Here is a 12795-nt window from a genome sequence, read left to right on the forward strand (position 1 = left end):
ACAAAAAGCAATCGGAACACACCAAATAACTTAGTTGACCAATCTCAAGCAGAACAACACACTTAGTTAAAATCTACAAAAAGTTGCACAAAAACAAATCCACATAACAATCCTCAAGCACCAAATAACTTAGTCAACGGGTTCATTATTGGGATCCACAAATTCAAAAGGATCAAATATTGTGCAGACGACAAGCCAGCTTCCATGGTTTGAGAGCGCTGAGTACAAGCCCACCAATGTCCGTTGAAACCATCCATCATGTCTGATTGTCATGTGGAATCTCTTTGTCCTCCGAGCCATGCACAGTTGTCTTCTGGGATTCCCCGATCCCTAATAATCTGATGCTGTGAGTGCGACCCACGAGCCTAAAGACTTCCGTATGGTCATCCAAGATTCTTCTGACAACAGCAACACGATCAACATCGTCGCCAGCCCGAGCCTTGCATGAGTCTGTGTACCTAATGTAGAAAATAGCATCATAGGCGCCAAGTCCCTCGGTAATGGGCAACACATGTTCTCGTGGAGTTTCCATAGCCACTCTAAGAATCTTCAAATTGGCCATACCAAATTTGCTATGGGTCCTATTAGTTGTGGCAACTGCGAGTTCCAAATACAGACGAATCCAGTCATTTTTCTTCACCTCTGATTTTTTCAGCTGCCCAAAACGAAAAAAAAAAAAAAAAACTAAAATAAATATGTTTGTTGGTTGACCATAAATAAGCGGAAAAGAAAAACTCTCAGAAGCTGCGAGTGTGGTCTTTGGATTTACCACGTAAAACCGGTCTGAAGTATCATCTTGGAAAGGATTCACTGGCGGCAACTTAGGTAAGAAATCTGAGAGAAGCTTTATATCTGAGACGCTTCCACCCCATCTGTTGCCATTCATGGGTTCCCCTATACAAAACAAAGATAGATTTTTAACTCGAGATTATTGTTGTTGGTCATGTACACTAGTTAGTTTACATACATATAATTTACCTAGAGGTCCAGCCATAGTGCACGTCAAAAGGAGCCTGTTATATTTTTTTTCATTAACTTGAATCTCAAAAGTTTGAAGTGGCGAATCACTGGTCTCCCGTGGATCCTTGACATCAAAGGTTATGCGGTATTGGCAAGCAGCACAACCCGTGGACATGATGTATTTATATATAGTACTGACCTTCAAGTCTTTCCCCTAAAATAGTAAACTTGATTGATATATTACCACGAGACGAGATTAAATCCAACAGATATATATATCCTCAAGAAAAGAAAGATCGTTACTAGTGTATATAATTTACCTGGAGAATATTGTAACGATGAAGACCCAACTTAGCGTAAAGTTGGAGTATGAAAGCTTTAAAACTGTGGTACGGATTAGCACGGTAGATTAACGGCATGCCACGGAAGATTCGGTAGTCCTAATTGTACGTACGTAAGACCCGTTTTGTTATTGAGAAAAAATTAGGAAGCAATTTGACAAACCAACAAGTAGGTATATAGAAAGAATGAATACGTACATCGAACTTCCGCTGTATTGGGACATCGTTAAAGTTCCGAACCACAAGCTCCTTCTTTACCTTCTCCTCCATCAAGACCTTCTCCTTTACCTTCTCGTCCATCAAGACCTTTACCTTCTTCATCAAGACCTTTCCCTTCTTCATCTTCATCAAGAACTTCTTCTTTCCCCTCTTCATATTCTGAATGGACGGATGTAATTAAAATAATTGTCATTAGCAAGCAAATATTAGTCAAAGAAGCGATAATTGAGAGAAAAAAAACAAGTAGATTACGTCGCAGTTCTTCTGAATTTCCATAACCTCGGATCGGACCCGGGTATCTCACGCTTAACCTTCTTCTTCTCCCTTTCCTGTAAGCGAGCGCGGGATGGATGGATGGATGCGATTTAGGTTTTCTCTCTACTCCACTCCACGCCTTTTATACCTCACTTCTGGGCTTTAATTGGGCCTTCGACTGAACTCAGGAAAAAAAAACATGAAAGCATGAAGACGTTCTGGTGCTACAAGGCTGTGTTGTAGGACTCTGGAAGATGTTTACGCGTCTTGGAGGAGTCATGGATATTGGATGACGTGGTAATACTTTTGAAGGCTTGTTAATTAGAGGACAAGATATTATCATATTGACTAGAAGATTTGGACTTATCCTTGTTTAGGAAAGTAGGTCATAGGAGGGTTCCTATATATTGTGTTATTAGGCCAAACATGTTGTTGGGGCCGTTCAAGAAGAATTTTAGAGAACTAAGCGAGAAAGCTTTTAGGGTTCTTAGGGATTTTGGTTAGATTAAGAATTGGTCAGTGGCAAGTCGTGTTGACTGTGTGTAAATCTGATTAAACATATCTTGTAAGATTGTTTAAGTGATTCTTAATAAGAAAAGAAGTTCTTTTCAATATTGGCTGCATCTTTGTTTTTACAATTGGTATCAGAGCAGTCAACCGACGAGAGCTCTATACTCGCTACAGGTTGAGATCTTGGGATAATGATGCAGTCGGGTAATGAGTTAATGATGCTTCAAAGGGCTGTGATCTTGGATGAACAAAGCTATGATCGTTGGAAGGTCCGCATGGTTGGACGGCTGTTGAAGAAGGCTGGGAGCCTCCATATGAGAAAACCGAAGCTGGTGACAATATCACTAAACCTAAGGCACGCTGGACAGTGGAAGAAAAAAACTTGTCTAAATACAATGCTAGGGCTCTTAATGTTATCTTTGGTGCTATTGATGATGATGACTTTAAGCTTGTTCAAGGTTGTGAGTCAGCTAAAGAAGCTTGGGATATTCTGCAGAAGACTCATGAAGGAAACTCAAGTGTCAAAAGAACAAGATTGGATCAGCTTGCTTCTCAATTTGAAGTCCTAAGGATGGATCCAGAAGAGACAATCTCTCAGTTCAATGCTAAAATGAGTTCTATTGCCAATGAAGCTAAGAATCTTGGTAAAACATACAAGAATACCAAGTTGGTTAAAAAATTAATTAGGTGTCTGCCATCTAAGTATGTAGCACACAAAGCTGTCATGAGAGTCTCTGGAAACACTGATACTTTGAGATTTGAAGATCTGGTTGGTATGTTGAAGTCAGAAGAGATGGAGGTTGCTGAAGAACAGAGAATTCATGACAAAGGGATTGCATTCAAGGTAGATGACACAAACGACCAGCTGAAAAAGATAAAAGATAACATGTCCTTGATGGCAAGAAACTTTGGAAAAGCTCTCAAGCGTGTTGAAAAAGGACAGGGACGAGAATTAGCATGTTGGAATCGAAGTGCTACAGGGAGGTCTTGTTCTACGCCAAATGTATCTGAGAAAGAAAAAGCTAATCGGAGAAAAGAGATTCAATGTCTTGAATGTGGTGGTGTTTGTCATTACAAACTTGAGTGTCCAATGGTTAAGTGCAAGGAGATGAAGTGCTTTGAATGTAAAGGGATTGGACATTTAAAATTTGAATGCCCAAACATGGTGAAAGGAAAGAATAAGGCATATGTTAGCTTTAGTGATTCAGAATCAGAGAGTGATGGGGATGAAGAAGATGGACGAATGTTGAATCTTTTTGCATACAGTGCTAAAAGTGATGATATAGCTGATGAAAGCTCAGATGATGATGATGAAGAATCAATTTCAAAAGAGAGCTACTGTATTTTGTATGACAATTGGGTTCAGTTGTGTAATGAAAAGCTGTTACTTGTCAAGGAAAAACTAAAATTGGAAGCCAAGGTCAATATGCTAGAAGAAGAATGTAAGTCTGAAGTTACAACTTGTAAGGAGCTACTTCCTGCTGAAAAGGAGTCGCTTGAGAGAAAGTTGAGAAATCTTCAAGGACTCTATGGTTTGGAGAAGGAAAGATCAACAAGCCTTGAAAGGGAGCTGAATGAGAATCACAAGAAGATTAGGATGTTGAATAATGGTGGCAAGAAGCTTGATGAGATACTATCTATGGGAATTGTAGGATCTCAACATCAAGGTCTGGGTTATCATAAAGAGGAGACTATTGAGCTGTTGTCTCGTGATAAATCAGTAAGTTTTGTTAAGAGCAATGTAAATCATGAAGCTGAGTCAAGTATTCTGGAAAAAGTGGTACAACAGAAGGTCTCTGTAGCACCAACCCAGAACACACGACATCAACATATATCTTCTCGTGAGCGAAAAGGTTGGACTAAATCCAAGCGAGGACGAAGGGTTTATGAATGCTTTCATTATGGTAAAAGTGGTCATGTGAGATCTTTCTGTTACAAGTTTAAGAACAAGATCAAGGAGCTTTGGATGGCAAGAAAGTGTTTTATTGATCCCTTTCATTTTTCTAGAGTCTGGGTGGCTAAAAAGGATTTGTACAATAAAAATTTCGAGAATGATGAGATAAAGTATGATCAAGGTTGCAAAGAGTCTGAGGAAATCAACCTATGCTGCAATCTCTCGAAGATAATCACTGAAGAAGATGTTGGAGTTGAACCTGAGGTTCTACAGAAGCATGTTGCAGAACCACCTGTACAAGAAAAAGTCACAACTGAATCAACAAGATCCAATAGTAATGATTGGAATGATGAATCATCAGGAGTCTTAGCTATATCTAAACAGTTGCAAGGTCATAAGAATCAGTCTGCTGCAGTTGCATTTGTTGAGCAAACCGTTCGTCATGTTCAGCTGAATTCTCAAGGAGTGCTACAACATTTTTTTGTTTCACAGGTTGAATCTAAGAACATTATAAAAGCTCTTGAGGATTATTTTTGGTACAAGGCATGATAGGAAGCTTGTTGTGTCTCCCTGCATATATGTCTTCATCCTTGTTTTTATATGAATGTGCACTCACGCTGGGGGAGTATGATGAGATGGTGATATTGGTGATGATAGTGATGTTGTGGCTGAATGTGGTTGAGGCTTATGGTTTTGAAAGATTCTAGTAATATGCACATCTGGAGGACAAGATATTATCATATTGACTAGAAGATTTGGACTTATCCTTGTTTAGGAAAGTAGGTCATAGGAGGGTTCCTATATATTGTGTTATTAGGCCAAACATGTTGTTGGGGCCGTTCAAGAAGAATTTTAGAGAACTAAGCGAGAAAGCTTTTAGGGTTCTTAGGGATTTTGGTTAGATTAAGAATTGGTCAGTGGCAAGTCGTGTTGACTGTGTGTAAATCTGATTAAACATATCTTGTAAGATTGTTTAAGTGATTCTTAATAAGAAAAGAAGTTCTTTTCAATATTGGCTGCATCTTTGTTTTTACAAAACATGCATTTCTTTGACATTTTATCTCGGTTTGAGGAACCCACTTAAGTTAGGGGATGTGTTGGAGGAACCCACTTAAGTATTTTAATTGATTTTGTCTATTTGGTGGATTTTTTTTATATATAATATATATTTGGATTAGATTTTAGTACAACAACACGTCGACAAAGACATTACGGTGAGCTTGCAAGCGGAGAAGATATATCGTGAACTCCTTGGCCTTACCAATGGTTTTGAAAGCTGCCTTGGAGCTCGGTGTTGATCGATCGAGACAATTGCTGCTTTAGGTGATGATGTGTGGCTCTCCCCTTCCGAGATAACAATAAATCTCCCTGTCAAGCTTACCAATCCAGAGGGGACAGTTATATTAAACCCAGGGCCGGCTCAAACTTTTCTTGCACCTTGTGCCAAATTTTTTTTTTTCTCCTAATTTACAGGTCTTATTTTTAGATTTTCAATATTTTGGGGTTTTTTTGTCAAAATATGAAACATTGAAGAGCCTAAAAACCTTATAATTTTTTCCAAAATATTGTGACATGGTGCAAATGCACTTTGTGCACTGGGTCATCGCCGGCACTGATTAAACCGGATGCTGCGTTTCCTTGCTAGTCACTCCATCTTAAAGTATCGTATTGTTGAGAGCGGAGAGATCCTATACGCTGCTGAACCGGTTTGCAAGTTTTTCTTGAAGGACAATTCATGACGGGTCCGGTTCTCTCTTTTCTATGTTTATGCTTCTACAAAGCCAAGTCCGGTTCTCACTTTCAAGCTCCTCACCTGCAGATTTTCGACTTCATGGAGTGATAACTTGTCTCTCATCACTGATGCGACACTGAGCTCTGTCACGCTATTCTTAATGCGCTATCGTTTTCAGGCCACTGTCCACACCATATGGAGGGAACGAAATGGTAGGCAACACGGGGACACCCCGACATCAAGCTCCTCAACTTCTCAAAACACTTGACAGAAACATAAGAGACAGACTGCTAAGCATCAACACTCAAAGAAAAGTCAAATATGCAACTGCCATGGCAGAGTGGTTATCATCAAGATATTTTGCAGATTAATATTTTTCATGTACTAATGCTTAGATGAATTTTTTAAACTCACATTTTCATCACCGCTGATATAAAACGTTATTTTTCGAATAAATTTTACATTTTATTCAAAAAAAAAAAAACAGCCAAGTCCAATTTAAGACTTGGTAAGTATACCGTATACGATACTGGCATAATATAGCTGAAACCCACTTATATTATAAACTAGGTAGTAACCCGTGCTACAGCACGGGACAAAATATTTTTATAAACGTTATTTTTATGTAAATTGAAAAAAAAAGCCTAGTCGTGTTTACTTTGGAACGGAATATACGTCCTATCCTGTCCTGTCATGTCCCCTCACGTCTCAACCCATCTCCTATTGTTCCGTTTCATCTCATCTCATCTCATCCAGTCTCGTCTCGTATCCATCAGAATTTTTTGTGTGATGTTCTTTCTCTTTAAAATAATTACTCGGTAGACAATTTTACTAAACAATTTGGGTAAGAAATTTAGACGGGATAGCAGAGTTCTCCGTTGAATATATTTTATTTAGATAGTTGAAATTATCCAAAATTATAATACTAAACAATTTGGGTAAGAAATTTAGACGGGATAGCAGAGTTCTCCGTTGAATATATTTTATTTAGATAGTTGAAATTATCCAAAATTATAATTTTCAAAAATATAATTATTTTCAAAATTAGCAAAACTTTCAAAGTGCCCATTCCAAAATGGTTAATTACCTGTCACATAGTCAATCCTTACCTAAATTAGTGAAAACTATATACCTATATTTTCCGATTTGTACTTTTATCTAAAATTTATGTCTCTCTTTTCCTAAAAAAATTAATCAAAATATTGTTTTTCATTATTCGAATTACCCGTTACAGTTTACTTATACTATTTCAATATATGTACTTAATTAGTAAATTAAATTACTTAAAAACATTGATAAAATATTTTTAGGTTGTTAAATTTTAATTGTATAATATTAATATTTTCCATAAAAATTAGGTTGCCACTCTTTTATGGTGTTTTGTTAATATTTTGGTGTATATGTAGAATACTCCAATCCGTACCGAAAATAAATATGATCATCATCTTCATCAGCTGGAATATATACATATTTTGCAATCCATCCATAATAATCAAGCACAAACCATGTTTGTTAAAAATGTTAAAGTAATTTTGTTACGGGATGTTAAATCTCGTCCCATCCCATCCGTTTCCGTCCTGTCCTTATCCATCCCGTTAGAAATTTTATGTCCTATAACCATTTCCTTTTAAATAATTACTTATATTAATTTATTAATAAATTTTGACTAAAAAATTTAGACAAAATACATGTATTCTCAATTTGAATGTTTAATATATATATATATATACAATTCCATTTGGGCTGAAATTTTTGTTTTTAAATATGGTTTAGAAGAATTTTATTTTAAGTTGTGAAAATTATTGACCATGGATCCATACGTACATGCGAGATTATATTTATAAATTTATTTATTTGGTATAATATTTATAATACAAACTTATATTAATTTATGAATGTTTTAGTCTAATAATCTTCTCGCCATAAGCTTTGGATTGACATGATAGAGAATCTGGATCAAATGTCAACCAAATTAGCGATCGTTAAAAACTTGAATTATCAAATAAAATAAAAAGCCGCAAAAAAATTAAAACTTCCTGAACCAAATGATCTTAATAAAATTGGCAAACATGTCAAACATGTCCGCTAAGTCTTCCCCACAATGAGTTTAAAATATATTGACCCGCAAAAAATCCAATCTAAGAAATCCATTGTAAAAAATAGTATATTTTCATCCATCCCGCTTGAATACATGAGATTCGCTTGTAACCCATATAAATTTCAATAAATCATTTTCCGAATTTAGAAAATATTTAAAGGCTTAAACTTAATTTATATTAAACTATTAATAATAACTTAATTAATATTCATAAAATAACTAAAAATTATATTAATATGGGCGTTGTAGCATATGTACGTTATTTTTTTCTATAAATTAAAAAAAGTAAACTTAGACGTATTTACTTTGGATTGGGAAATTCGTTCCATATCGTCACATCCCCTCACGTTCTAACTCATCCTCTCTTGTCCTGTTTTATCCCGTTTCATCTCATCTCGTCTCATCCCGTCTTGTCTCGTCTCGTCCCGTATCCATCAGATTTTTTTTTTGTCTAATGTTTGTTCTCTTTAAATAATTTTTTTGTTAAACAATGTTTATTAAAATAAATTGGGTAAAAATTTTAGACGGCATACCAGAGTTCTCTGTTGATTTTTTATTTTTTAGTTAGTTGAAATTATCCAAAAATATAAGTTTTCAAAAACCATATAATTTTTTTTAAAAATACCAAAATTTTCAAAGTTGTCGTTCCATAGTGGTTAATTATCTGCAAAATCAATTCTTATCCAAATTAGTGAAAACTTGACATTTGAATTTATCTACCTACATCATTTTATTTCTTAATTTTCTCTAAAATTAATATCTTTTTTTTTTCTAAATAATCGTTCAATATATTGTTTTTCGTTATTCAAATTACCCGTTTCATTTTACATATATTTTTCTCGTCTTAGTACCATAAATAGACTGGAATTTTTCTCAAATTTTAATTCTTGTTTTTTGTAATTAATTAGTATATTAAATTACTTCAAAAATACTGGTAAAACATATATTCAATCAAATAATAAACTATTTTAGGTCGTAAATTTTAAATTGCATAAAATAAAAAATTTCCATAGAAATTAGTTGGCCACTATTTTAGGATGTTGTCGATATTTGGTGTATATGTAACATACCACAGCCCATACCGAAAATAAACATGATCATCATCTTCAACATTTGGAAAATATACAATTTTTTTTTGCAATCCTCATACTAATCAAGCACAGCCTGTGTTTGTTGAAAATGTTAGAGGATGTTAAATCTCGTCCAGTCTCATCCCATTCCGTCTCGTCCCAATCCATCACATTAGAAATTTGATGTCCTATAAGCATTCTCTTTTAAATAATTACCTATATAATAATTTTATTGATAAATTTTGGCTAAGAAATTTAGACAAAATACATTTATTCTCCATTTGAATGTTTAATTTATATAGTTAGTATAAATTATAATTTTTAAGAACTCTCAAAATATTTTCAAAAATACTCAAAATTGTCAAAGTATTCGTCTCAAAGTAGTTCTTTACATGTCATTTACTAAAGTTTTTTTAAAATCATTTTAGTACATTGTTTTCTATTATACAAATTACCAATTTCTGTCTTACATCCACTATTTCTCATCGTAATAGCGTAAATAGACTGAAATTTTAAGCATAATTTAATTTACATGTTCTGATATGAAATTATGTACATAAACAGTAATATATTTCTGATGATATTAAGAGTATATTTATATTAAAAAATTAATTTTATGACTAAAGATTTCCATTCCATCTTTTGATTCAATTTCACTTAAAATTATTTAATGTGTTTTTGGATCTTTGGTTAATAAATAAAGTTACATTTAATATTAAAATCCAAGTGATAGATATTCTCCAAACAAATAACTTTTTGAATGAAAGTGTGATCCAATTTTTTTTTTGGCCATACTTTTAGGGCGTCAATATTTTGGTATATACGTAGAACACCAATTTGTATATACTCTCTCTCTCTCTCTCTCTCTCTCTCTCTCTCTCTCTCTCTCTCTCTCTCTCTCTCTCTCTCTCTCTCTCTCTCTATATATATATATAAAGGATCCGCGTGTTTAAACGTGAAACCGGGTCAAATTGGTGGGTAAAAAGGATCCGCGTGTTTATCCGAATTAAAACAGACAAATTGACGTAATTACCCTTAATGATTTCTTTTTATTTTGTTATAACTCCAATGGTATACCCTTGTAATTTCTTACAAAATGAAGGTTTAGTCCATAAACTGTGTTTCAAAATAATAGTAGGGATGTGTATTGTTCAATCTTCAATGATATTTTGTCTCTCAGGACACATCTTAAGGGTGTGATACTAGAAGGAAAAGATGCATTCAGCTCTGCCCATAGCATGGAATGCTTTGAATACATCCGCTCAGACAAAAAATTTGGTGAGTTGTTTAACCGAACAAGGTCAGAAACTTCATGGGTCTATGGTCATGAAGAAGGTTCTAAAAGTTTACAAAGGGTTTGAAGATGTAAACACGTTGGTTGATGTGGGAGGAGGACTTGGCACCATAATAAGTTTAATTACGTCAAACTATCCTCATTTTAGAGGCATCAATTTCGACCTTGCTCCAGTTTTAGCTCGTGCTCCTTTATTTTTTTTTTTTGTCGGCAACTTTCATTGATTAAGCCCATAATGGGCAATATTACAAGGTGAAAAAAAAACGGAGCCCAACAAATTAAAGCCCAATAATAAATCTAATAGTTTAATATACAGTAAAACACAAATAGGTTTAGAACGGGACATGTAGAGATAATTTAGGATGTTGGGGTGGACAAAGAACGACGGAGTCACACCGCCTTCCAATGGCTGAGTCTCCGATCAGATCCAAAAATTCCGATTGTAGAATCATCTTTTTCGCTACAGGGATCCAACGATCTTTAGCTTTTTGCTCCGAATATCACCACTATCCTTCTGCATCTTCCTCCAAGTGATAAAAAAAACAAAAGCCCCATGAATCTTCAGATTTGTGAAGCACCGGAAAACGGAAGATGGCTAGATTTCAGATTAGTCGCAAAACTTTGCTCTCCTAAACTGTTCTTCACCCTCCACAAAATTCCTCCCATCACGATTCTCAAACTTAAAAAGAAACCATCATACAAAGCCAATTACAGCAATTAATAAAGGTATGAGGATTTACTCTCTTCTTGCTTGGAATCGAGCAATCTGTTGATCTGAGACCTCTGAATCACCACTCAGCTTTGACCTTCTTAACATGAAAGAGATCTACATAGCTCTGCAAAAGGAACAGAAAACACAAAAAACTTAGCCATAAGGCTAAGAAGAACTCGCATCTAAGCGAGATATTGAAGCCGGACTTAGCCGGAAAGAAAAGCCGACAACAAAAGTCGATGAAATATTATACAACAGCTTCTTCTCTCTGAAAATTTTGAGAGAGAGAAGAGAGAGAAAGCTTTTTATCGGTAGCTCGTGCTCTTTTTATTTCTGGTAGAAAATGAATTTGACAAATTTAGTAACTTTATTTTTTAATTTAAAGTTCTGGTTTCGATATCATATATATATGAACCATTAATTACTATTTTAACGTAAATCAATTTTAGGTGTGGAACATTCCGTTGAAGATATGTTTGTAGAAGTTCCAAAGGGCGATTCGATCTTTTTCAAAGTAAGTTTTACATACACATCATGTGGATTATATAACCATTTTGTTTTAATCTTTAACAAATATATAATTTCAAAGTCAAACCTAATTATACGAGACTTTTTTTTTTCTTTTTGTAAACTAAAACCAGTGGATACTACATGATTGGGCAGACGAAGATTGTATAAAAATTCTAAAAAAAATGCTGGAAGAGTCTTCCAATGAAAGTGAGAGTGATCATATTAGACATGGTTGTGTCAGTAGAACCAACGAGTGATGATATTTCGTCAAACATTATGTTCGACATCGATGCATTCATGCTAACACAAACATCAGGTGGTCAAGAGAGAACTCTTTCTCAGTTTGAAGATTTAGCTTCACGTTCTGGTTTTACTCGTTGTGAGGTCATTTGTGTTGCGTATTCATATTCAGTTAATTGAATTTTACAAATAAATTTGAAGTTTGTGGAATTGTACACATGCATGTGGAGAGTATAAAAGCTAAATAAAAGGATATTTAATTTCTTGTCGTTATCAATATCTTTTATAACTGAATATTAAAAATAAAAGATATTGTTTTTAAAAATCTGCCACATAGGATTTGTTTTATATTAAAAATAAGAAAGAATTACTCAAATGTTATCCAAAAGTTGGTTTATTACTCAAATCTATAAATCTTTTAAAAATTACTAGAATATTTAGTGCCCTGGGTGTAATTACAATTTACCCCTTGGGTTTTGTTTTCCGAATTTGAGTAAAAAAAAAAAAAATACACATCAACAAATTAAAATACACATCAGATATGAATTAACACGTCATTAAGCAGTTTTTTTAAGATCCACAGTTTTGTTTTCTCTCGTTTATATCAAAGAGAGGGAAAGTGAATAGTTTTAACTATTCACAAACCGCGAGAAAAAAAAATTATCGAAACTCTCGTCTCTCGTCACCGGCGATACTGTCATTGTCCACTCTCTTGCCATCAATCTCCCGCCGTCATCTCTCGCCGTCATCTCTCACTGTCATCTCTCACCGTCTTTCTTCGTCGTCGCACTCTCTTTCTTCAATTGGCTCTCTCTCTCTCTTCGTCTTCTTCGTCTTCTTCGTCTTCGTCTATCCGGTATGTGTCGACTGTTTAGTTTCGAGTTTTCCGGCTGAATGTGGGTTTTTTCGATGATTTACCGCTGATTGTCGCCGTTGTTAATGACGGCTGATTTGTTAGAT

General features: G+C 34.7%; 1 protein-coding gene and 1 long non-coding RNA gene across 2 annotated transcripts; one reads left to right on the forward strand and one right to left on the reverse strand.

The window, feature by feature from the left end:
* Window positions 1–37: 37 nt before the first annotated feature.
* LOC104748874 (UPF0725 protein At3g19520-like) lies at window positions 38–1868 on the reverse strand. The gene is made up of 6 exons (XM_019236840.2): window positions 1773–1868; window positions 1500–1679; window positions 1281–1400; window positions 979–1174; window positions 770–894; window positions 38–655 (listed from the first exon to the last, which is right to left on the reverse strand). Exons 1-6 carry the CDS (start codon window positions 1794–1796, stop codon window positions 257–259), a joined length of 1044 nt encoding a protein of 347 aa, XP_019092385.2. The 5' UTR covers window positions 1797–1868; the 3' UTR covers window positions 38–256.
* A 9664-nt stretch (window positions 1869–11532) lies between these two features.
* LOC104747761 (uncharacterized) lies at window positions 11533–12108 on the forward strand. Its single transcript, XR_015581735.1, has 2 exons — window positions 11533–11599; window positions 11727–12108. It is a non-coding gene; the product is annotated as an uncharacterized LOC104747761 (long non-coding RNA).
* Window positions 12109–12795: the final 687 nt, after the last annotated feature.

Source organism: Camelina sativa, chromosome 15, assembly GCF_030686135.1.
Source record: "Camelina sativa cultivar CO46 ecotype springtype chromosome 15, ASM3068613v1".
In the NCBI taxonomy this organism is placed as follows: Eukaryota; Viridiplantae; Streptophyta; class Magnoliopsida; order Brassicales; family Brassicaceae; genus Camelina; species Camelina sativa.

Coding starts and splice junctions, on each gene's coding strand:
- LOC104748874 (XM_019236840.2), bottom strand. CDS start 1,796: ATGGAAATTCAGAAGAACTGCGAC. Junction 1,680..1,772: donor AAATTCAGAAGAACTGCGAC/GTAATCTACTTG, acceptor CCGTCCATTCAG/AATATGAAGAGGGGAAAGAA. Junction 656..769: donor CTTCAGACCGGTTTTACGTG/GTAAATCCAAAG, acceptor CGTTTTGGGCAG/CTGAAAAAATCAGAGGTGAA.